The sequence below is a fragment of the Ammospiza caudacuta genome, chromosome 2, assembly GCF_027887145.1.
Source record: "Ammospiza caudacuta isolate bAmmCau1 chromosome 2, bAmmCau1.pri, whole genome shotgun sequence".
NCBI lineage: Eukaryota > Metazoa > Chordata > Aves > Passeriformes > Passerellidae > Ammospiza > Ammospiza caudacuta.
Window position 1 is genome coordinate 79,936,105 of NC_080594.1, and position 26,957 is coordinate 79,963,061.

General features: G+C 39.0%; 1 protein-coding gene across 1 annotated transcript in view; it reads right to left on the reverse strand.

Annotated features, from left to right (window-relative positions):
* The window catches only part of ABCC4 (ATP binding cassette subfamily C member 4), a 141,713-nt gene that overhangs the window by 27,115 nt on the left and 87,641 nt on the right, over positions 1-26,957 (reverse strand). Inside the window, exons 21-28 of the mRNA XM_058821742.1 lie at positions 19,576-19,726; positions 18,809-18,928; positions 15,354-15,464; positions 13,775-13,875; positions 11,442-11,633; positions 7,194-7,349; positions 3,116-3,205; positions 2,466-2,638 (exon numbers count right to left, since the gene is read on the reverse strand). Of these exons, the coding sequence (XP_058677725.1) occupies positions 2,466-2,638; positions 3,116-3,205; positions 7,194-7,349; positions 11,442-11,633; positions 13,775-13,875; positions 15,354-15,464; positions 18,809-18,928; positions 19,576-19,726 (1,094 nt within the window). The remainder of the gene's footprint in view (positions 1-2,465; positions 2,639-3,115; positions 3,206-7,193; positions 7,350-11,441; positions 11,634-13,774; positions 13,876-15,353; positions 15,465-18,808; positions 18,929-19,575; positions 19,727-26,957) is intronic.

Sequence of the window (26,957 nt, forward strand, 5' to 3'; positions counted from 1 at the left end):
GAACTATGTGCAATAGCTGGTTTTACTACACTCAATGAACAACCAATGTAAAAAGATGTCAGTGGGTTGCTCGCCAAAAGTTTTGTTCTCTATAAGCAAAAATATGAGTTAACACAATTCAAACAAATTCAGTATTTCTAAAAAGTCTCAGTTACTAATGGTTTTGTTTCTGTGTATCATCAAAGCAACTACATGAAGATTTTCAGCTCTTCTCCTCCAGATTTCACACAATTTTCCAGAACACTTCAACTGCTTTAAAACCAGAATCTATTCTTCAGGGTAAGAATGGACCAAGAAGATAAAATCAAATTAAATGTCTATCAGTCATCACATAAATCATGCAGGTAGTCTGACTTAGGGCAACCTTCTTTATGGCAAGCTCCTCCTTCCCCCAAAAAGCACTCACACCTCTGCCACATGCAGAGCAGGTGGCATCTCTGAGGAGCAAGGGAGAAAATGTGGGTACACATGCAAGCCAGAACATATGAAGAGGGAGAAGATGAACTTCAAATTCCTTCCCTTCGCTCCCAGTAGCAGACAGGAACGGCCTAGATGAGCTGAAATGTGGTGGGGAGCCCCTCGGGCTCAGTCCCCTGGGGAAGGTACAGTTCCCATCACACAATGGGCCACAGTGCCACCACTGCCTCACATCACCTCACCCTTCCTTCCCTAACTCCTGCCTTCTCACACCTGCTGCCAGGGTGAACTGCAGAAGGGACATGGTGGCAGCAGCAGTTGAGGCTGCCGAGGGAGAGAGATCAAGAGCCAGAAAAACAAAGAAAAAAAAGAGAAGCATCTCCAGAGGCGGAGGCAGCTTGCCATGGTCTCCCATCTCAGGTGCTCGATATGATGTGTGCTTGCCACCAGGTGAGAGACAATGGTGCCAGGTATGGGGGTTGTGCATCAGAAGAGGAGGAGGTTTTCCTTACACACCAAAAATGCCTCCCTAACTGCTCAGTTAAGCAACCCACATCAGCATTTCCTGATGATCATCCTATCAGATTGCAGAGCTAAAAAATACTTGGCTCTAGTTATACCAACACATTAAGGAAAAGGTAATAATGACTGTAATGCAAACTGAATTCAAAGAAGAAGTTCCAAGTTATTATTTGTATTGTTATGCCTAGAGTTGATACAAACAAACATTTACCTTATTATAATATATATTGCAGCACACATTAATCAAGATCAATTAAATGGATAGTGCAAGTTGAGAACACACATGTGAGATGCCAAAATAGGGAGGATGAGTAAGATAGTATTAAATTTCCACACCTATGATTAATCAAAGTTAATCTATCAAAGTCAGCCAAAAATAAACTAAGAGTAAAAAAAAAAAGAAAAGAAAAAAAGAAAAGAAAAAAGAGAATCCCTGGAAAGGGACTGCACTTCTCTACAGGTTTTAGAAATACAGTCAGCTGAACTGTAAAGCTACACCAGTAGGGCACCACTTCTCCCCTGAGAAGATGTTAGAAAAATGAGTCACGCCCAGATGACATACAAAATCCTTAATGCATCTGTTTGAGGGACTTGCTGTGTTATTGTCCTCTTTGGACTTTGAGCTCTCCCTCAAGCCATAGTTTGTTGGAACTATATATTCAGCTCAGACTAATTGATGCAGTACGTTTGCAGTATTGTTTCCCAAGTATTTCCACCAGGGCTTCAAATGTTTCAAAAATTAACAGTGGGGGTACTTAGCTATTGGAACAATTTAACAGCGGTTGTCATTGATTTTTTTTTTGCTATTGAGGTTGGATGTTCTTCCAGAAGTACACTCTAGTTCAAAAAGAAATGAATTCAGGAAATTCTGCTGGCCTGAATTATACAAGACAGAATAATGAACTAGTGAATCCATCCTGTAGACTTCAACATTTCCAAATCAGTTCTGCAATTCCTGTGGTGTTTGGGACAGCTTACCTTCTGCCTCTACTTTACCTCTAACTTACAACACCAGCATCTGAGCCATCTGAAAGGACAGCAATTCACAACCAGAAGTATCCGGTTTTGCTTACAGCCATTTTTCACCTTTCTAGTTGTAGGGGGTTTTGGGAGTGAGATGAATAACATCTTTTGTATTTATTTATTTCCAACAAACTTTTCTTCCAGAAGTCAACAGAACTCAACTTGTTTCCTGGCTATTCTGATGTTACAGAGATTTATTTTCAAGAACGTTCTTGTCTTCTAATCTATGGCTGCAGGACAAATAAACTTTGAATATTAATTTCCCTACTCTATGGAATGCACTGAAATTAGGGATCTTTTGAGTGCTTAGTTTATATCATCTGCTCCATACCCAAAGCTCAATCATCCTGTTTTGAATAGACAAAAATGATGGTATCATCAAAAACATAAAACAGCAATACAAAGTACATGAAATATAAAGCATTTAAGTTCATCTCTACAGCAGAGACGAACGTATTAGAAGAGAAACCAGCTCATTTTCATATGACAGATTTTGTTTTTACCTTGGGTCCACATTTGCTGTTGCTTCATCAATGATAAGAATACGATTTTTTTTTAGAACTGCTCTGGCAAGACACACCAGCTGTCTCTGACCAACACTAAAATTAGATCCAGATTCTGCCAGCTGTGTCTCCATTTTGTTGGGTAGATCTTCCACAACCTCCTTCAGTTGCACCTGTTGACATGTCAACATATTGTAGGATGAGTAACTCTCTTTTAAATCAGCTATTGTGTGTCTGATGACACAACAATAAGTATGCAAGGTTTGCCTTTTATATTCTGACACAAAATGAGTAAGTGCCAAGTTGGATTACAGTGTGTGTCAGTTATTAGAATTCTAAAAACATTAAAGCATGTTGTTAAGAATCTATTAATGTTCATTAAAACCAAGATATGAATCAGACTATAACCAAGGCATCATCCCAAAGGATAATTTTTTCACAAAAGACTTATATAACAATATACGCGCCTGCACACACATGTACACACACATACACAAACACACATATGATAGTGTACTTTTTTCTATCAACAGCTATACCTTTATCAAACCTGATGAAAATGTCCAAAATCTAACACACACAAGCACTGTAATATTATAGTTACATGGATTTTAAATACCAGATGTACATTATTAGATTTAGTAAGTCACCTCTTCCAAGGCGTTCCACAGCTCTTCATCAGTGTATTCATTGAAAGGATCTAAGTTTTTCCTCATAGTTCCAGTGAACAAAACAGGCTCCTGAAACCCAGTAAAATCAGCATTCCACTATAAATACAGGTTTTATATTGCAATAGGTAATTTAATGATAATCACAGCTAACCTATATCAACAATAGCACAGAAATATCTAACAAGCTATCATTTTTGAAATGCAAAGGTGTACATTACAACTGCATGCTTAAGAGGGATGGGGGGGAGGCAAGTGTTCAACTACTCTGTATGAAGATAATTTACCAAACAGGACAGGTCTGTTTGCAAATTGCTGTACACAGTTATGTCGGTACTTCAGCGGGCATTTACATGCCACTGTTCTGATGCCACAAGCTATATATATACTTCCATGAAATCGTTGCTATCCTCATGGTATTGTTAATGAAAACCAACAACTAGCCCTGTCAATGAGCTCACACTCCTAAATTACTTTTGGGCAGTTTTGAAAACCTGTTTTTGAAGTACATAAACCAGAGAGGAATCAAAGAGCTTACAATGCCTTTCTGGTTTTCCTTCTGTGTTTGGCTGTGAGTTTGGTTTTTTTTTCATTCCATGCCATAAAAGCCGTTCTGTTGCACCATCAGGGCTAAGCAGGAACAGTTTTCACCATATAGAACCTAAACACATCTATACTGCCACAGCACCAAAGCAAACTTAGAACTGGAGCACTGCTGGGCAAAGATCTCACTCAAAACACACCAGGGAGTCAAATCAATACCTTCTTCCATTCAGGTATCAATGAAGTAAGAATGTGGTCGAATCAAGTTTTGTTCTACTTCAGTTCCAAGTCAGAGCAAAAACAGGTAATTCATCAAACTGGCACAAATCAAATCACACTGAAATATGTAGTATTTAAGAATTGGGAAGAGGACTTTTGGTTCAGAACTCCTTAAGCGGAAGATCAGTACTCAGTAATGTGAGTTGCCAGACCTGAGAGTCATGCACTGACACGACTTTAGGGCTAAACTCATCTTAATACCACACATAAAGACAAAAACAAATCAAAAGCTGTAACAGTGCTAATCATAAATGGAGACCATTCATCATGCTGTCAGTTCTCTTTAAATTGGAAAAATTTTAGGCAGAATCCATTCTTTTTTTTTCTTTCTCCCCTGGGAAATAAAATATAACTTACACTGGGTAACTTCAGCTTACTCTGAGATTAACCTGTCATGACTTTCTCCCCATCTAACCCTAGTGATACCCAGATCCAAAGGGCTGCAGCAAACCAGAAGAGAATTCAGACCTTAACCCTTTTATTGTCTTTGAATTCTAAACCATCTGAGTGCTATAAAAGAATTTAAAAAGACAGAATACGCCATAAGCAATATAAAAGAAGATATACATTTCCTGATATAACATGCCAATTATTTCAAAGTATCTGCTGCAATAGCAATGTCATTAAAAACTTGCTGAAAGAGCAAAAGGGTTTAACACAAAACATTTCCAAGTCAAAAAACAATTTTCTTCAGAAACACCTAGAAACTAATTTGTTTAACAACACACATTTTAGTACATCATTTGGCATATTTTGAAGGTATTGTTGCATTTATTTTCCTTTTCAATCCATTTTTATAGGTTGGCAAAGAGGAGGCTGAACCTATAAAGTGTTCACAACTATTATAAAAGTCCTAACAACAGACATGCACTGCAACAGAAGATAAGGATATTTTTTAATTACCATTTCTGACACAGATTATTATTTAAAACAGTCTGGTTTATGAGAGGAAAGCAATAAGACTAACCTGTAAATAATTGTTGTAAAAATGCTTGCAGTCAGAGAGGCAGACAACATTTGCATAGAAAAGATTTACAAACACAACCTTTACACAGCTCCATCCAAGCAAGCAATTAGAAGTCTAAGCACATTTTTATTTCTCCAGGTAGGTATTTAAACTCACAGACAAGAAAACTTCAGTCTTGCCTCATCACTCTCTAGGAATGGTTCTGTTTAGCATGTTTTATGTTGCAATTCTAATAAGCATCTCTCTCTCTGGTTTTTCAGCTGCCCACATAATTATGAAGATATTTGCTGCAAAATAACTACCTGATGTTACATTGCTATTATTGACACTACTATTAGCACAGCACCAGACAATGCCTATCATACAGTTTACCATAGCAGAAACCTGATTCCTTCTTCTTCTTCTTTGTACCACCACTTGATGGTTTTGCATATTGTTAGTAGAAACAGCCTTCCTTTACACACATACACACAAAAAAAAAAAAAAAGAAAAAAAGCTACCTGCTAGCCTTTGGGCACTCAAAACTTTTGTGACTATGATGCAAACCTTATATAAATTTGACAAAAATCACAGAGTTCCACTGGATTAAAACAGTTTTAAAACTATGTGAATAGACCTGTGTATGAAAAAAAGCTCACATGTATAATTGAATGTGGTGAACTTTGAGTATCTGTGTCATTCAGATGTAGAAACTGTATCTGACTGCAGTTTTCCTCTCTCAGTATCCTATTTTGTCCAACTGGGCTGAATTCCTCAAAATGAAAATATCACCCACAACAGCTATGGGCAAGGCTTTCAAAAAGCCGTAGACCTTGAATGAACTGATAATCATCTGTTTCACGAGAAAGGAACGCTACACACAAACAAAAAAATGGAATTTAAATCCATATAAACTTCTCTTTACATACAACAGAGGACTAGTTCCAGTGAGTACTGCAATAACAAAGCCTGCAGCATGCAGAAACAAAAGACATCCTGCATTAGGCAATGATCCAATTGCTGGGGAAGTACCTATTTTTAATTTTTTTTTTCAATAGCATACCTGTTTCTTTTTGACTCCTACTATTTGAGGAAAAAAAAACCTCATTACCATTTGTATTAGATTCTCAACTTAAAGAAATTAATACACTCTGACTGCCACCCTGCAAACAGACTAGCACACATTCAGACATAATTCTAAACACAGATTCTGGTATAGCATAGAGAGATCTGAGAAATAATGCAGAATATGGCAAAAAAATTCCTGTTTTACAGTCTACCCTTCACTCTACCTGCCAGAACAGCGCAGATGAACTACTTTCCTAAATATGACTTCACATTTGCAGCATGTGAGCTTCTCACTCTTCCTCCCTCCTTCACTGGAGAGCAAATGCCCAGGGAAGAGACCAGAGCTCTCATGAAACTGTAACAGGCACAGACTTTGCCTCCTAAGTTTTAAGGTTACACATCATGCTTCTCTGATACAAGGTCTCATGAAATTAGGACTCTAAGAGAGAAGACCTGTGACCTACTGGATTTCTTTGAACAGCCTTTCTTCTACCCCAGCACGAGAGATGAGGCTATTTCCAACACTGCCCTACTGGGGTTTTTTTTCCTGTACTGTGGCCTTTCTCGCATTCAGCTTCTAAAATTCATCAAGTTTTATTTATCATGGGTTATAATGGCCTACTCTTTAATCTGTTCCTCTCGTCTACTCCTGTCAAACCTTCTCCAAATAAAGCAAAAGCTGATAGCTCACTTCTAGGCAGCACATTTGCTCCTTCTAAATCTAGCACCAGTCAGTTTGTACAGGGATAACTGGAGAGGTGAAAGTGGTCTTGCAAAGTCCCTTACTAAGGAAGCATCAGGCAGGAATTGCTGCCAAAGGATCAAGTGACTTCAGAGGACTGCTGAGGATTGGTATACACTTACCAGATTTTCTCTGCTTCTCCACAGACTATGGGAGGACAGCATACAGCTAACACACAGATATTCCAAAGGAACAGACAGGGCACAAAACTGGGGAAAAATGCTCCAGTTCACAAAACTGATTCTGTTTATCTTAAAATAATCAAGACCTTCCTCAAGTAAGAATAACGCCTAGCTACAGTTCCTGTATCTACTGCATTCAGAGGTGCAGGGGGAACACATCCCAGCAAAGCACTTTAAACATTATTATATTAAACAGTATAAACATTATTACATTAAACAGTTTAAACATTATTATATTAAACAGCACATTAAACAGTATTATATTCAAAACACCCATGGCAAACCAAGTCGCTCTCTTACTTGAGGTATAATTGAGATTTTCTTCCGCAAGTCATGGAGTCCCAGCTCTGATGTCAAGTACATATCAATCCAAATCCTTCCTTCAGGTTCTGCCAAGCGAAAGAGGGCTGCTATCAGAGAGCTTTTCCCAGCTCCGGTTCTTCCCACTATTCCAACCTAGGGAGCAAGCCAAGCCTGTACCATTAAACTGTGAGCTTTTCAGGAGAAATTAGTATGTCAAGCAACATTTTTACAGCACCATACGATTTGCAGTAGAACATGCACTAAATAAAACTTCTTTGCAATTAACATTCTTCCAAGAGGAAAAATCCTCTCCCCTTAAATCGGCCTGGATTCAGGTGACATTTGTATACATGACAATTTCTTGGATCATATTCAAAGGTGAATGATTTCCCCATAAAGTGTGGTGTCTTGTTGTGTAAACAATTTAAAGTGGCTCAATGCATACAGTAATGTCATTCAAGGCTGCTAATTTTTATACTGAACCTGGTTTGCTGGGTGATGTTAGGCAAATCATTTCATGCATGCATCTACTACTCAACCCCAAAAGGGACTCCCATGAAGTACTCTGGGAACAATGTACTCCCGATTTAAAAAACTGAGACTGATTTTGGTTAGTTATGGTTAAGGTGAAGTACTTTAAAGTAGCATGATTATAAACTGTATCCATACTTCAGACATCTTCAGCAAGCATTGAAACTACAAGGCCATGACATCAAGCTGAAATTCCTTTTCAAACAGAAGAAACAGCAAATAATAAAATCACAAAGATTCGGGGTTCTTTTTTCTCCCAAAGAAAAACTGGAAGACATACACAGTGTGAAAAAAAAAAATAAAGCTTTCAGAAAAAAGAGACAATGAAAAATACAGGATTGATAATTTTAATGACAAGGGGCTAAGATCAAGAAATATTTCTTCTATTTTAATTTTTTAAAATGTTATAGTCGGATAAAGGATTCTTAGAGAAAAACAGTGTACAGTAACCAACTGTATCAGAGAAGATAATGGGTGTAACCTTCTACACAGATCTGATCTGGCAGAATTTGTTATTTCCTGCATTCTGTTCTAATCCCTACATTCCCCCAACCCCCCCAAAAAAAAATCAGCACACTGAAAAAGTTCAGAGCAGTGCAACACAAAATTAATACGGGCTGGAGATTCTGATTTGATGGGGAAGGATTTATGAGAATTAAACATGTATAATATGGCTTGCTGAAGTGATTGGGGTGCAGAAAAGAGGAATAAAGATGAACACCTTCATGAGTGTACATACAGACACCAGAGGGCAATTACCTACTGCCTCAGACTCACATGTATGCAGCAATGCCTGCTGAAATGAAATTCAGCACAGGAAACTGCACCAAAGTGCAAGGAGAAACTTTCAATTAGAGACACTAAGTTCAGACAAAACAGCAGTGCCCACATTTGACAAAAAATACACAACACACTAAAAAAGTACACTTCAAGGAGCAACTTATGCTGCATAATCTAAAATATATTTTCTCCTTCTACATTCTGATTTAACAATTTCATCCAACAATTCATTATTGTACTACTGTACTATAAACTAATTAACATTTCTACAATGCTTTTTATTAAACAGACTAATTTAAGCAAATCTGTTACAATAAATGATCAAATGTTTTAGTACTCTAAATTGTATCAGTGAAACAACGGAAAAATAGTTCTGAATAGATAAACTGCAGCTCAGAAAGAAAGAGCTGAATAGAGAACACAGACAATCAGTTGTGAAAATGAAAGTTCAATTGTTCCTCTGCAAATGTCAATATAAAGTATTGTTTCAAAGATATAAAGAAAAAGCCATACAAAATACATTGATACTTAAAATAAAAATGCAGCTGCTCTGCATATTGTCAAAATCCCACTTTTGGTTTGGCATCAAATGAAAGGACTATGCTCTTCAACATTTAGAAGAATCTATTTGCATCTTTGGTCCAATTGACTACAGGCTGCTGAAAACTGACAGGAATTTGAAAGAGCTCTCAGTATACACATTATCCACTTTTGAATACATTTTATTCTTCACAAGCCCACACTCACAGCTAGTGCAAATACAGGAGCAGCCTGCAAATGGCAGTGGCACCTATCAGGAATCACAGGGCCAGGACTGTGCTGCCTGATACAAGCCCAGTGCACACACAGGAGTACACCTGCTACGCTGGGCTCATCATTACTCAAGTGTCACTTGTACTTCACAGCAGAGCTGCACAAAAAATGTGAGATTTACAGCATGTCAGCCACTCCACTGAAACTGCCCATGCCTTTGTTATCCCTCAGGCAGCCCTCCCTTTCGTCGTGGGAGCACAGCTGCCACGCCATAAATCTACATGTGCACCTTCCTGACTTTTCCATGTAGCCTGCAGACCCAGGAGCTGTCAGGAAAAGGTGCATTTAACAATATGTTAGCCAATAAGCATTCATGAGCTCCCTGAAACAAAGACTGTGTGTAAAACCCAATACTACACATATTAACCTTCCCCTGCTGCAGAGGAGGTTACACAGCAGTTTGTGTCTGCCTGATTTGTTTCTGCCAGACCACACTACTTCAGCAAAGATGTTTAAAACACAGGGTCCTTCCTGGCCTGCTTTGACTGTAGGGAAATACTGAATGCTGAGACAAAACAGATTAAAAGAGACTTTAGTGAGTGATCTGCTAGCAATCACCTCCCTCATTCTTACCATACCCACAGCTTCCCTAACTGGGCCCTGGGGTTGCTACAAGAAAAAATACAAGCACGCAGAAGCTTAAACTCATTCCTGCTGCCAGTGGCACCGCAGCCACCAGAAGTCTCTAAAAGCCAGGGGCCTAAACAGGCATAAGAGCTTTCAATGACAGCAGTATGGGCAGAATCCCCGACAGATCTAGAAACCTGGTTCTGAAGAAGATGCTTCTCCATAATTAAAACCAATGTGAGGAGGAGAGATGCTTGGGAGATTTATTTTACACAGTGGCAGCCTACTGCAGTATTGTGCAAAACATCATAGAAAGCAAACACAAAGTTCTTGGCAATAGTTTCAAGCTGGGCAAATTCAAGATGATGAAATCACAGCATAACTGCTCAGCAAAAATAAATACCCCCAGTCATCCCTCTGTCTCCTGCCCCCACCAAGGTGTGAGTCATGCACTGCTACTATCTCTTGCTTCCGTTTTCAATTTTATTCCTGTCTCTCACTGAGAAATCTAGGATTTCTTGTCTGTATTGGAGAGACTTGTAACAGCTAAGGAGACAGTCCACATGGCTCTTCTTCTCAAGAGATCATTTTTTACTCATTCACAGATAATTCCAGGAAATCACCTCAATGTAGCAAAGTCTGGTTGAATTTTTGTAACATGCACATTATAAAGGTCCACTTGAGGACATGAACGGTTTGGAATTGAATGGAAAAACATGTTAAAAAGAAGGCACAGGCAAGGATTGTAGAGTTGAACCACTCTCCTAGGGAAGACCTCCTAATCAAAAAAGTACACCTGCATTTGAAATGTAGCAAAGCACAAATTAACACTTCAGGGCTCTAATTTAATTTTGTCTGTGGGGGAGACCTTCCCTGCAGCAGTCTTTCAACAGGGATAGTGCCAAAATTGGGGAGGAGGAGTCAAATTTGCAGAGGAGCAAGAGTTTTATTTCTATGTTTCTTTTGGCTACCAATCTAATTAACAACAACAGTTAATTGCATTGGTTGCCAAAAGCAACTGAAATAAAATCCTAAATTCTGAAGTTATGCAACTGATTTGTATTTCTTTCTTCTATCTTCCATTCTGGACTCAGTGCAAGGGCATGTACATTCCTTATTTTCTATTGGTTTTGCTCACCTTGTCTCTTGACATACTCAATTCCAATTATGTTCCCTCTGTTGAAACCCCAATTTTCTAATGCAGCTCCATTTTCTTTGGATTTCAACAAACATTCTTGCCTTGGCTGGTATTTTCCATGTCTGCTACTTTCTGAAGAATCTCAGATTCTTTTTAAGCAAATTATCAGGTATGTTTAATCCTTTGTTTTGATAGACTGAAATATCATGTTCCCAGACAAATTCATGCTACACTTACATGAAATAAATAGGCTATTACTTCTGGTATTAAATATAACTAAGGGTTATTTTTAAAAGAACATTTACTATTTTCCTAACATACATGGATTTTAGAAATCATTTCTAGCATGCAGCTTCTTGCCAACTCATTATCTTGGCTTAATTTCTGTGAATATCCAAAGACAGCCACATACATACCTTTTCTTTTGGTTTAATTACAGCAGACAAATGTCTTAAAACCAATGGTCCATCTAGACTGTAAGTGAAGTTAACATTCTCAAATGCTATCATTCCTTGGTTAGGCCATTCTGGTGGTGGATGTTTGTTGGTCTCCCAAGGAGCTTCTTTTTCAAGTTCTGTGTACTCCATCACTCTTTCTACTGAGATCATCTAAGGCGAGGAAAGAAGACATAGATACATGAGCCTCATCCTATGCCATACTCTGCAAATACTGCCTGCATATAAAAATTTTTACCATGGAGATTCAATGCGAATTACTCTGTGTTTTTTTTTTTTTTTTTAACACAGGTAAGAGTATTTGGTGCCATTCTAGGCTTTCTTTATGCAATTAAAAAAGTGGAGAGAATGCATCGCATGTCCTACTACAGATCCAGATCTATCACGATACATAAAGCCATTCATAAGCATTTCTCATCAGTAGGATTAATTACAAACTTAAATACTGCAAAAGTTTTAAGAAAATTAAGCTATGAGAGTTGTCTGTCAGTCTTGACTAAGATGACACCAATCCATTGTGTGTTAGAAAGATAAAGCTAGAAATGAAACTGCCAGATTAACTACAGGCAGACACATGAATGAGTTTGACTCCTTGCTCTGCATAGGACAACCCAAAAAAAATCACACCATGTGCCTAAGAGCATTCTCCAAATGCTTCTTGAACTCTGGCAGACCTGATGCCATGTCCACTTCCCTGTGGAGCCTTTTCCAGTGTGCAACCACCCTCTGGGTGAAGAATCTTTTTCTAAAATTCAGCCTAAACCTCCCCCCACAGCTCCAGGCCAGTCCCTCAGTCCTGTCACTGGTCACCACAGAGAAGAGATCAGTGCCTGCCCCTCTTCTTTCCCTCACAAAGAAGCTGTAGACCACAACTCCCTTCAGTCTCCTCTTATCCAGGCTGAACAGCCCAAGTGACCTCAGCCACTCCTCATATGGGCTTTCCCTCCAGATCCTTCACCATCCTCATGATCCTCCTTTGGATGTGCTCCAACAGCTTCATTGTGTATTGTGCTGCCCAAAACTGCACACAGGATTGAAAACAAGGCTGCACCACCACTGAACAGAGTGTGACACTCACTGCCCTTGACCAGCTAGCGACAGAATGGAGTGAAATGTTCCTGCCTCCCACAGGTATATGGGAGGTATATATATATATCCAACAAGGGATTTTTGGTGGATGTCCACCCATTGAAGAAGTTAATGCTAATCATAGATCCATAAAATTATCAGCATTTCACACCAAAGCCAGGTTAATGAATGACCTTTCTCTTCCAAGGTATTTCACAGCCTCCAAGAAAGCTACACAGTACATGTGACACTCCCACAGACACTTCCAAAACATCCCCAATGGTATGAAAAAACCTGAAAGTTTTCTTCCCATTTCTCAGAAAATCTGTCACCAACCGTTTACTGGTGTGTGAAAAATGCACTGAAAAACCAATGTGGTAGCAAAAAAAAATTCCAACTTTGTTATTATCGTGACTCCTACTATCATTATAATATAATTAAGCATGGCTTTGTAACTTCTACAAAAGGACTACACATATTTCCTAGACTAAGTGCAGCAAACTATAATTACAAGTAACTTAAGCTGTCAACACAACAAAAAAAATCCCAGGTTTATGTTTAGCATGTTTTTCCTACAATCTGTTTTTCTTATGTATTATCTTGAGAAAGTAGACAGGCCAATTAGAACATGCTAGTAAATACTGTGAATTGGTCAAAGGCGTTTTATATGATATATTTTGGAAAACACACAACCTTGTCAGCTGAATATAAACAAATACTTTCACATTTGTGTTAACTTAGAATAAATTTAAAAGTTATAAGCCTTTGCTATGGAATAATAGGACTCTAAAAATGCCATGAGGGATATAAATAAAATTTTAAAATGCAGTAATAAATAACAATAAATTATAAATACCAAATATAAAAACATAATTTAAAATCTTCCTTATAGACAGGGATTAATTTATTGCAACTTTAGCAAGTTGCAATGCAATTGTCTACACTGTAACTAGACAGTCTCCTTTCTGCTGTAAAGGGAGATTGTAAAACCTCTCTTACTATGAAAGCAGGACAATCCCCAGACACAGTTCATCTTAATAAACATTCAGAATCAGTCAGACAAATCATAACCTAAAAGTAATTTTTCTTTATGACTGCAGAGTGGTGCCTCAATCGCTTGCAAAGGTATTAATACTCTGTGTTATTTAAGAAGAATCTCATCCTTAAAGCTTCATGTCACAAGCATGAAAGGAAACAGGAGGGGAAAAGGAAGAAACAAACATTACCAGGTTTTCAACTTCAGCACTCTGTCTAACACCCCACTGGAACGTTCCCATGAGGGTGATGGCATAGGAGAGCGCCAAACCAACCTGCCCCGCATTCAGAGCTGCACAAGAAAGGAAAATGAGGCTTGAATAGGTGCATTGTAATTACACAAAATCTCAGTTAAGTTCTCTTTCATGAGGTTACTTACATGATGGAAGCATCACAGCCAGAATTTTATTTGGTTATGCCCTGCTTGCTATCTGTGCAATGAGCAGCTCCAGGCAGAACAGCTGTTAGCAGCATTTCTGGGGTACATTCTGGACACATTTCGACAAGATAAACCAAATTCTCCTTGGCCTGGTGTTCATCTAAAAACTGAGGTTCAGTCTCAAGACGAAACTTACATAGATTTTTAGGGTCATCCCTGTCTGGCTGAGCATTAGTTAACTCTTCACTCTTTTTCTATGCAAATGAGGTAAGGCCCTCAACCTAAGCAAAAACTCTGTGTAAAATTATTTCAAAATTAGTTATGAAATTTACCTCAACTTTGTACTCTTATAAACAATCAGATAAAGTAAAAGGAGAGAATATTTCTTCCCCTGTTTATAAAAGCACTTACTGTGTTCAGTGGGCCTACTCGCACAAAATAAATGTATTCTGCCTGCCCCAATATTAAGCACGACTGTCCTCTGACTTACTTGAACTTTATCCTAACATAGTGCTATTGACTTTGAGAGAACTACTCTTTATCCAAAAGCAAGGGAAGATTCAGGACCATTGTTTTGACTTGTCTTTTTGCATGCTAGTAACATCAAACCTAGCTCAAAATTTGTGGAGTTGTGCAGCACAGTGTGTTCAAATTTTAAAATACACATGCACATATAAAACTTATCCAAAGAAAAAAGAAAAGAAACAAAACCAGCAAATTAGCACTAATTTTCATGTCCAAGATAATTACTTCTTCCTTCATGTTTTAGATGACTATCTCATTCTAGCACATCTAACCCAATTACATCCCGGATGATGCATACACTAATGACAGTTCATGAGTGACAGTGAACATAAAATGTATTATTATGAGGCAATTTTCTTTCTGGAACTGGCCTATCCCACTGATCCAAGATACGAGAAGAGTATCCCTAGGAACTTTAGCTTGCCTTTTGACCTACTGTGCCACGTGCAGAAAGGAAAAAGATTGTTAAGAAGCAGCTCCGTGGGTGTTTCAATATAAAAAGCAAAGCCCTGTAGGCCCAAAAGAGAAAGACAAAGGTAGGGAAAAAGAAGATTTATTTCTTGTTATTGCTCTGAAAGCCAGAATCTCAAAAGTGAGGAGTACAGAAGAGCACGTTTGTTTGCACACTTGGGGATGATGACAGATGTAATGCCTCAGCCCGGAAGATGTCTGAACTGCCTCCAGGATTTGCAGGAAAGCAGATCCAGCCCCAATGCCCTAGACTAAGGAAGAGATCATGATCTAGAAAGAAATATTTAACTTAATTACAGCCTTAAAACAATTAGAGACAGCAACATATGAAAAAGAATTAGGCATTACTATACATGGTAATTACTGGGTGAACTTTTTCTAACATCTGTACTTACTGTTGGCGAGAAGCAGGGAACCAAAAGCAACCACTATAACAAAAATGGCACAGATGGCATCCAGACGCACAGCAAACCACCTTGAGGTTGTCAAGAAGAGAAACCAGGCCTCTAAAGTGTATTTTACAAAGACATAAAACCAGTGGATTATTAGAAAACTAAGCTGCATAATTATGACTAAATTTATTCATGTTAATAATACAAATTGTCAAAAAACCCCAACGTCACCATCTTCAAGTGCTGTCTGCATGGACATCAGGCTACTGACCAGTTTTCCTGAAATTGTCTAATTTAGTTTTCACACCAGTAGCAACCACAATAGGAAGAGAAAGAAAAACAGTCAAAGCTCGGAGCATGGTCCACTTATTCAAAATGGAAGCCTCTTCCCAACTCCAGTGGACTCAACAGTCTTATACAAAAAGCAGAAGTACAACTGCATTTATTGTAGCTGGACTAGAGTCTACAGGCTTTTAGCTAGAACATGTCACAACACAACTGTCAGAGCCAAGTTCTTAGAAGGCAGCTGCAGCTGGTTAAGCTCCTGTAGGAGCTACTCAATACAGGCAGTGCAGCTACACAGAGGTATTCAGGTTATTAGATGCACATTTTTACATTTGGGAAAGCTCACAGGTGGACATCTCCACTTTGCACTCACTCAGGTGTTGACAATTTGGTACTAAGTTCCATCCCAGGTAGATATGCTACAGTACAAGGTACAAGAGACAGCACAAAAAGACACTGCAATACAGAGGGCAAAGTGAATCCAAGGCCAAAACCAGAAGCAAAGTAGCCATGAGGACTACTCAGAGGAATTGCACTCAGAGGAATTGTTCCAGCTGCTACCAAGTCACAGCAGAAGCTTACCATTCCAACCCCTTCTGCCTTGCTTGCCACTACTCCCTGCTAAAGATCACTGCAGTTTCAACTCTTCAGTGTTCTTTAGCCTAGTGCTAGGAACAATTCAGACTAAAAAAATTCTCCCTTCTGGGAGATTGAGAGGAGATAAGTGTGGTTTTAAGCCTGATCATCAACAGCCAGATTATGGAGCTTTTGCTCCATTGATCCTAACTGTCCAGGGAGGTGTGTTATACTGCCAGCTTGAGATGGATCATTTTCCAACCTCTCTATGCAACAAGGGTCACTGTGCATAACGAAAGGAATCTGACAGTCACAGGAACTAATAAAGACTCATTGTGGTCTGATGACTCATGGGCTTGCTTATAGAGATGGGCACTGGCAGGAAGGAAACTTGGTTTTGGTCAAATGTCAGCATGCCTTTTAGATGTTTTTTATCTAAAATTTATTTAATACTCCATTCATAGGCATTCTTCAAAGGGGTTCAAAGCAAATGTCCTGAGTCCTAGGCTCAGGCCTAAATAGAGAGGAAGACACTACTCCAGCCAAAAGTGCTAAACAAAACCATCACTGGCTGGGAGAGTCTTCTGCAATGCAGGAAAGAATTTAAAACTCTTTAGGAGACTAAAAAATCCAGGACTCCAACTTTGTGAGCTGCTATGAAACGTATTCTCTCACATCAGCTACTGCTTGCTCACATTTACTATTGAAGAACTATCCAATGTGAAAACAACTTCAGGAAATCTCTAGTTCAGCCTCCTGCTCAAGCACAGTCAGGTCAGACGTCACACCATGTTGCTCCATGCTTTGTGCAGTTTGAGTCTTGAAATCTATACAGATGAAGCCTGCACCTCTGGGCAATCCTTGCCTCTGCTTGACTGTGCTCACAGTGAAATAGCTTTTCCTTGAATTCAGGTTAAAAATCTCGTTACAACTTACACTCAAGGTGGTGCTCCTACCACTACGTACCATGGTGAGAAACCTGTGTTTATGGCATCCTTGCAGGCACTGGAAGGTAGCTATTAAATCCTCTGTATTCTGTGAACTGAACAAGCCCAGTACCCTCCCCACAAGGAAACCTCTCCTGTTAATACCCTAACTATCTTCGTGGCCCCTCCAGGGAGCTCACTCCAGTTTGTCAGAACGTCTCCCAGAGCTGGCAGTCCACGAGTGCATGCAGTACTCCCAGGGTGGCTAGCAAGTCTGGAGGGAGACAACCACTTCCCTCCTTCCCCTGGCTATGCTCCTGTTAGCACAGCCCAGAGGGTGCTGGCCTCCTTTGCTGTCCAGGCACACATTCCCTGTGAGCACCAAAAACCACAGACACTTTAAGCCAGCTGGTGTGTCCCAAAGGCTTGGGGGGAAAGTCACCAAGATGAAGAGTGTAGGTATACAGAAGAGTGTGACTATAAGCACTGAAGCTTGACCTCAAAAACAGGTTCATGATCTGCCCATGAAGGGTATTATTGACAGTTTTGTTCGGGAGATGCACAAAACTGACTGAAAAATGGAAGTGTTTTTATGTTCCCTGGATCTGACCTCAAAATACAGAAAAATATTTCTCTTAAATGTCATGGTCCTCTTTGTATAGTGAAACTTCTATATGCAGTTTATTTCCTAAAGATGTCTTTTATAGAAAACTAAACCACAACTTTGTCTTCCCTCGCTATCAGGTATTGTAACACTGATTTGGTCACATAACTAGCAAGTATAAAATATTAAAAATGGGAAATTCAAGGCTAGAGGTTCCTCCCTGGAAGATGCACTACACCAGTCACAAGTCACTGGGCTCAACATGGTCAGTGTGTATGATGCTACAACTGTGATAAGCTGTACTTCAGAAAGGATCAGCTGGTCTTGTCTGAAACCTCATAAATCTATAAATTACAAAACAGCAATCAAATATACTTGTATGCCTTACAGCGGAGGAAAGTCACAATGTTACCTAACAAACACCAAACTGAAAACTGAAAACTTGCATTCTGCTATATCTTGAAGAACACTGCAATAGAGAACATTTAAATAACAGAAGTCAAAGAATGACAGTCCAAACCTGAATTATATTACTTATGCTTGCAGAAAACTAATATTTCACACCTTCCAATTACGTTAATTCCATAGTTTACATTTAAGCCCTGAAAACTACTCAAAGTAAAAAATAAGTTACATTTATGAAAATTTCCCAAGATTATTTATACCATTCCAAGCACACTACTTAGTATCAAATGCTTCATAATATAGTTTGTTTCCTCCACATCTCTCTCCATCCTCCCCCTACCGTTCCTTTTCTTAAAGATGGAATTCAGGAAAATGTTAAAAATTACTCTTTAAGTATTCTTATCAGGCATACTTTCAAATGTTTATCTTATACATTGTTAAAATATATGCATGGGTATTCTAAATTATATTACAGCCCAAAGTAAACTCTCTAAATCTAGACAGATAATGTTTTTGTTCTAATACAGGAATTTTACCCTAAAGAGACAAATGCACAGCTCCTACTGATTTTAATGCACATTATATACATGTCGCTGAGGGCATAAGATATTTCCCTCCTACCGTGCAAAGTATTTGATTTTTCACATCAACTCATCACAAACCTGAGTGGAGGTCTTGGTGTGCATCAAATAATTTTTGAAATCTTTCCTCAGCTTTCAAAGCCCGAATAGTCCAAAGCCCCTGGAGGGATGACGACAAGTGGGAGAACACTGGACTTCGAGCTACAAAGGGAAATGAGAGTTGAGTTAACTTAACAATAGATGAAGGACAACATTTAATTCTTCTTGTACCACACTAATCTTTAATCCTACCACTTTATATTTAAGCATACAAACTACTCTACTGCATCTTTTGAGAATAAATATGCACTATCTTTAACTGATGTTCTCTTACTCAATTAGAATCAGTCAGACAGCCAGGCAGATTAATTTATACAAAAATGTCTTACATTTTTAACAATAGCTGTCACTGTAGAAATTCTTTGGGTTTTATTAATGACATTAGGCACCCATGTTTGTTATTCATAATGCTTAATATTCCATATCATAGTCAAGCTAAAGTCAGGCACAGGAGTCAGATAAGGTCAGAAATACCATTAATATATGCATGCAAGGTCCCAAAGACCAGCAGCTTAGCATATTGTTAACTGGCTTTATTTACAGATAGTTAGCTGACATACCCTAGGTTTATCATTATGCAAAACAGGAGTTAAGCATGTAATTCACTAGTTGAGAATCAAGGCAATAAGGAAGTTTTTTGCATAGCAAAAGAAAAAAAAATTCTTTGATGGACTGTCTATAAAATACTAGCATTTCACATAATAATAAGTAGGGTTCAAACTAACATTAAGTCCCACCAAGCTACATACTTGTGGATTCTAGACGTTTAATATCTCTTGAAGTGTCTAAGAAATATCGTCGAAGAAAAATGAAAAGAATAAATAGTGGAATTAAGGGGATGAGCATCCAAGGAATCACTGCCACAGCCACAGCCACCACACCACAAATCTGTAGGAGAGTCTGGAGCACAATAGAAACAAAATAAAAAACTCTTTGCCAGAAGAATTTAATTTAGAACAAGTATAAAACTATTTAACACTATTGAAACATTTAAATATTTAAACATAACTACCACATTTAAGAGCGGATGCATTGTATAACATATGAGCAACATCTATTTTTAAGCAACTTGGAAAATTTACTGTAATATCTAAATTGACTATTTTTCTGGTTTATGGCTTTCTTACACATTATTTGTTCTTTAAAGTAAGTCTTTACAAAGCTGGTTGACTGAAAATTAGTGTCTTTCTTGGTAGACTATTTTGTGACTGCTGTAATAAAGTAATAAATGATCAATGTAACAGACAACTAATCTTTAACGGATCCTAGTTATTTGGTGAATCAAGGACATGTTTTTTCACTCCTGCTAAGGAGAAACTGGTGAAAAACTGGCTTTCAACCTGAGTTGAAAGACTTGACACTCGGAAGAGAGACTTTCTACATAGGCTTGCAATGTTTTCCTGAACACAGCATTGTCCCATTTAGAAAGAAAACTCAGGACAGGAGAAAGTGGGCTTTCTCTTCTCAAAGGATTGCAATGTGAAATGCTACAAATAAGAAGGAAATGTTACACACTGCAAAAAGTGTCATAAAACGCTTGTTTCACCAGGTTTACTAGAGTGTAATGTAACAGGTGAGGTAACTTGACTTTACTCTCAGAAAACTAGATATAATGAGGAAAACTCTGTTGCTTAGGACAGGGGATCCTCGCCCAACTTTCTGAATTAAATCCTCCATTTCCTTCCGACCCCTTCACATCTTCCATCAAACTATCAGTTTGAATATACAGTCAAAACCATCATCTGCACATAAACTTCTTGCAGAACCCAGCTGTACATGAATGAATGTATGGTAGGAGTCCCAGTATATTATAATTAGGATGTGCCCATTTGTTCCTCAAAAAGGGGGGAAAAAACCCAACCCATACAAAAATATGTACATACAAAAAACCCATACAGTACCAAAACCAGACAACTGAAATCCTAGCTCAAGATTAAATTCCTGTATTGTTCTCATTAATATATTCCTTAGCAATGACAATATTTTCCAAAGATTTTTCATTTTATGGACTGCACAGCAGCCACCTTCTTCATCACGTCATACAACACAGAATGGATTCCAGCTAAATTTTGTGGCTGCCTGATTTTTAGGTTTCAAAAATGCATTAGTGACCACTGGGTACTAGCAATGCTTGTCTTGGAGTAAAAATGCTTCCATCCCTTCAACTTTTCCAACTCAGTGCTCATATAAGCAACACATCAGCAAAGGCAGGTACTAGAGATCTACCTGGGTTTTCAAACACTTTCAGTGGAAGTGTCTATGACACACTGCATTTCCTCCTTCCTACTGCACTTCTGGTAGCACACCAAGGTCAAAAATAAGTACAACCTTCACCCGTAAATTTGCTTTTTTTTCCTTTAGGCTTCTCTGCCTTTACCCTAATTTGACCTGACCAAAGAGCAAACCCACACACCTTACACATTACAACTGCATGAGTCAGCTCTAGGCTTAGAGGTCTTAGCTCATGAAAGAAGATTTATCAGTGTTACAGCCCCCCATCTCATAGATCCTGAAAGCACATTTTAGGGCCTCATAACCCTATTAAGGAAAATTCTAAAAGGTAGGCATGGGAAAGGAGCTCTGGAGGAAGTTGCATTACCACTACACTGCTCATCTGCAGGTTAAGGTGTTGATAGCATCATGTTGTTTGACCTTCTAGATACACACAGCAGATGACAAACATTTTACCTAGATTTCATCAGGAGGAGGCAAGGTGGCAATAAGAGTGCACGTTGTTTCACCTGGATCAATTATGCACATGGCTGCGTCAGCACAAAGCACAACAAAGCACCCTGGGCTCCTCACCAGCACTGCCATCAGCCCTTCTCTACCTTCTACTTTTCTGGCATTCTTTAGAGCCCTGTAAACATATTTCCTTTTTATTGTAGGGTAAGGAGAAAGGACATAAAGATTCCTGACCTCCTACAAATCTTCTCCTGTTCTAGATCTCAGTTTTTCTTAGTAATGCTCATTATCTCTGCCAAGTCTGCCAGCCATCCACACACTGGCAAGTTTTTAAAGGTTCCCTCACTTCCATCCTTACCAGCAGAGACTGAAGTCCATTTCTTCCTTCCTGTTCCAAACTCACTCCTGAAACTGCCCAATACATCTGCTGCCTTCTCTCTCCATCCCTTCCTAGACAGTCACAAAAAAGCTGTTTCTGAAGTACACAGTCTGTTCGTAACATCAGCCGCAAATATGAAGTCAAATGTTGAGGAGAGCTGCTTCAAGGAAAAGGATTCTGAGGAAAACAAATGCCTCTTAATAAAAAACAAAGATGCCAAACTGAAGTTTAGTGATGATAATCTACAATATGTTGCAAAGTGCCAGTGGGGGTGGGAGTGGGAGTAGAACTATTAAGATCCAGCTCGTGTAAACAAAGCCTTGCTATGGCAGAAATACAGGGAAGGAAAAGATGGTTAGGATGACTAAAGTAAAACTCTGACACCGCCTTTGGAAGGAATTTTAGATGAGCCTGCACCACCTTATCATTATAAAAATTTATGATAGGGTGGATCAGTCATGTGTGTTCTTTTTTTTGGAAACCAAACTTGCATATAAATTAACTCCTAATGAAGTAGTCTGGAAGCCAGACACAACCATTTGCAGACTGTAATCATGTAGTCACTGCGTGAGGTAAGGCAAAGGTTCTAGCTCCTGAATTTCACAAGAGACAACCAACCTTTGCAGCTGGAGACCGCCCCAGCTTCACTGTGTGCAGGCTGCAGGACCCAAGATAATCAGCAGGGTGACAATAATGGTGACATGAGTGTCTGGTGTCTCCTCTCTGGAGACAAACAGCAAGAAACACTCAGGACTGGGTATCTAGACTTCTCATGGAAGAATCAGCTTACAATGGAAAGTTGCATCAAAAGTCCAAGATTGTCCTACATAAAAGAAATATGGTCTACAAACCCAGCACCTTTTAATGTATTTCTTAATTTTAACTTTCAAAATGTAATGACTGTGTAGAAAGTAATAGTTAAACTGAAAAAAGAAGAAAAGCAACCAAAACAAAAACACAGGAGCTGATGAATTACATTTTACAGCTATCTTCACAGTATTTGAAACAAGGCCACCTTGCACAAAAGGAACAGACGCACTGGCTACCAAGACAAAAAAAAGACCTGGATAGTTTCAGGAAAAGACCATCACTTCCAAATGGAGACATGGTGACCAATGTCCACTTTCAAATTTGCTTCCATTTCCCTGGAGAAAGATGAATCTCCCACACACAGCCAGCACACAGTCTATACCTAGAGTACAGAAAAGCACATGTTGTTTCTGTTGGGAGTTATCCTCTTGCTTACAAGAGTCCTGAGAGATTTCCCTCATGATTTGGTCAGTCACTCCATTTATTGTGGCTTTTTTTTTTTGCTTAAAAATCTCCTCTTTTACTGCAGCAGGCATACCCGACTATAACCCTCTGTGGAAATGAGTGCTCTGATCAGCACGTTCACTTGTGAAACATGCTTTCCCTTCACCATCTGATGACCTACTTCTCCATTATTCTTGCAGGTGCTGAGAGTGGTATTCTGGAGTTTCTATCTCAAACAGGTCTTGATCTAGGAGCAGCAGGTATTTCTGTACCACAAGTACAGAGCAGAAAAACATGGTACAGGACCTACTACCACAGGAACCACATTATTCTGGACGTGCAGTTGTTGATCTGGCAGGATCACCCATCAATGAGAGGAGCCCAGGGGATGGGATTTGAGACTTGGAAACCTCATTGTGGGAGTCCAGATGTGGTTTACATAGCGAAACTTCTGTCCTAGTTTAACAGCTTAGTAGTGATGAACAGAATAGTAAAATTGTTCAGATTGGAAAAGACACTAAGATCATAGAGTCCAATCCTTAATGCAGCACTACCAAGTCCCCTACTACACCATGTCCTTAAGCATGGTCTGTGCATCTTTGGAACACGTCCAAGGATGGTAGTAACTTCCTCTAACCTTTAGGTGCATACCTAAAGACCCTGTGGTTTAGTATTTTGCTACAATCCACTAACTGTATTTACTTGATGCCCTCTGACTACAGCAAAGTAAACATCTAAAGACCATCAAGGCTCAATTTTGATGACTGAATCTACAGTCAAATCCCACGCAAGAACTGCAGCACTCCAGGACTGGTTTTACCAATATTTAAGCAGAAGCCAAGAACACCTACTCAGCCCCAATTCCGAAATGCTACTCCCTGGGCCTCAATATACACTCCCAAGGATTATATTAGCCCACGGAACTGCCACAAAGCCATACTAATTTAATAATAGCAAAGGCACATGTCCTCAACTTCAGTTTGAACCTTCACTGCATTAACTTTAGGCACTCTCAGTCAGGCTGTGCTGTCTGAAGTAAAGCCACGTCAAGAAACTACAAAACCCCACTCTGTTCGTACTTGCATTGGCATTACCCTTCCTCCTCCTTCTCCCCTACCCCTAACAGAAATTATTTCCTTGTTGACTCCGCCAAATAACTGCATGTACAATCAATCCTTAATCCAATTCTGACATTTTCTTTATCCTTGAATGCTTTTTTTTTTCCCCCTCCGAACAGACTTTTTCAAGCCAGACTGTCAGGACTGACTGACCTGCATCTCTGTTAAAGAAAAACTGCACAGGTGGCTGGTTACACTGGGACACCAGAAGACAAGTTTCCCTGGGAAGACGACATTGCAATGAGAAGATCAGAGTGATAAACACTCTACTCAAGTCAGTTCCACCCAGAACCACAGTGTAGATTTTCTGCATTTTTCCCCTTTATTACAAAAAGCCACAGGAAACATTCAAAGAAAAACTAGCACCTAAACAATTCTACTTCATTTTACTCACTTAAAGCAGCTGAGTTGAGGTGAGTTTGTCTTCAAGCTACTTTTTAAATAAAATTTATGGCTTTTCTTTTGGAACAGGTTAAAAATAAGTATATATGGTTGTTTATACTATTACTTGCATCAAACTGTCAGGAACACATTCGTCTTCAGCAAAAATTCAATGAAGTACAGGAGAACACATGGGATATACAATATTTAGGTGGCATCTCTGACAATGTCCTTTTCTGAAGCAACCAAGGACAGCAATCTTTGACAGGAATGACAGCTCTCAACCAGTGTTAATTCAGCTTTAGGAAAATGTGCATCCTTGAGAAAATATGGAATTTAAAGACCATGACAACCAATGCACTGAAAGGGGGAAAAAAGACACAGCTGGATAAGAAATGAAAATTATAATTTCAGATAAATTGAATGAAGAACGTAAGAACTAAATACTGCCAGCTCTAAAAGCTCCAAAAAGAGCAAGTTCATCTTATGTCCTGCGAGATGTTCTCATCTCTTCTCAATCCTGCTATTTGCAACTAGTCAACAAGAGGTTACTGAACTAAATCAGTATGTCACTGCAAATAGGCTGAATACATTTGCCAGAAATGTATACAAAATTTCCAATCACATCCTTAATGCTAGCACCTCCTATTTGTTCATCTCTACAAGACAGTCCTTCTGGATCACTGTTTTTCCAAGTGAACGAGCATATACTGAGCTCCTCAGGGCAAATGTTTTCTGTGCCACCAACATACTCATTCATTTGACTTGGCACGCATTTTGTCATTAAGTGAGAAGCCTTAATATTTGTTTGAGGTCACAGCAAACTGTGTGCAATTGTTCTTTAACAAGTGACCTTATAATAAAAAGGGTGTTTTCTTTAATACATTGGCACCACCACCACCACTCTCATATTCAAACAGTATCCTATCATCAGAAAACTCTTACCCTACAAGAAGGGATAGAAATAGATTCTCTGGGCACCCTGGGCCAAGAGGCTTAAGTGTCTCATGCAGAACTTGACTGTAACAGCAGTTTTCAGAAATCACAGTGTGTACATGGTCTGAGACTTCCAGATACCATACTTTAGAAACAGACACATAACCAAGCTCTGAACTTGTGATTCTGACAGACACTTGAAACACTCATCCCTTAAAACTTTGCACTATATTCCTACAACATATAGAGGTTATCTTCTTTCTAAAAATGAACTATCTTCTATCATGAAAGAAGTTTTTTTGCCAGTGATCTTAGGCCATGGTAGTAAGTTACTTCCAGCTAATACAGGTTTTCCATGGCTGTAGCTTTGGCTTTTATCAGAGCATGCAGCTCCAGCTCATACCCACTGTACAGGGAAACCAATACTGTCATACACAAAATGACAGTGCCAATAGCCATTCTTGTAAATGGCTGTGGACAATATATTTCTGTATTTATAAGCAGCAGAATCTTGAACAGGATCTTCGATATTCTGAAGTGCTCCTTGTTTACTGCCCCTTGTGCCCCCTAAGCACACCTGCACAGAAGTGTTCTCAGTGATTTGGGCAGCAAGTCACAACTTTGCAATGAGGATCTATGGAAAAGTGAGAGGTTTTCCTGAAGTCAAGGAGTTAGTTAAAACTTTACTGTGATTTCCTCATATGAATAATATAAAGAGTTAATATGCTTTTGCTGTTTGTCACTTCTCCTGTGAACAGGCCTTGGCTATATTCTTATATTGCTCTTTTCCCAAGGGACAAAAAGTGCACACATAAGAACTATTCACATAAACTATAGGGGTCTTCATACCATGAAAAATACCATTTTTCTTCCTGTGAAACACCTCAGATGTCGAGCACAACTTTACATGGTAGCTTGAGGAAACAGCATTAATCAGTGAGTGTAGCACATGCACACATACATGCTTTGCTTTCTCGACAGCTCTTGCCAGAACCTGCCTGAAACACTACAGAAAAATGTCTGGTATCACCCAACATTCCCAGAGTTACTCCTCAGGTAGCAGAAAGCATCCATTTTCAATCATATTAATTTAGAGGCATTGTGCCTCCAATATCCACCCCCATTGCCAAGTGTGGTCGCTTCGTTGGCTGTTGCATTTGCTTTTAAGATTCCCAGAAAAATGCATTTTTGCATCTCCTCTGTCAGTCCTTGCTGTTGAGTAACTGACATTTTTAAAGGAAAATGAAGAATGGTTTGATGATTTTTGCTCCCCTCCTACCTCTTAGGAGTAATTTCCTTGATGTTTCCCCAGCTACAAAAGCCCAAGACAGCCCTAATGAGCACAGAGCCTTATGAAATCAAAATATCAGATTGAACA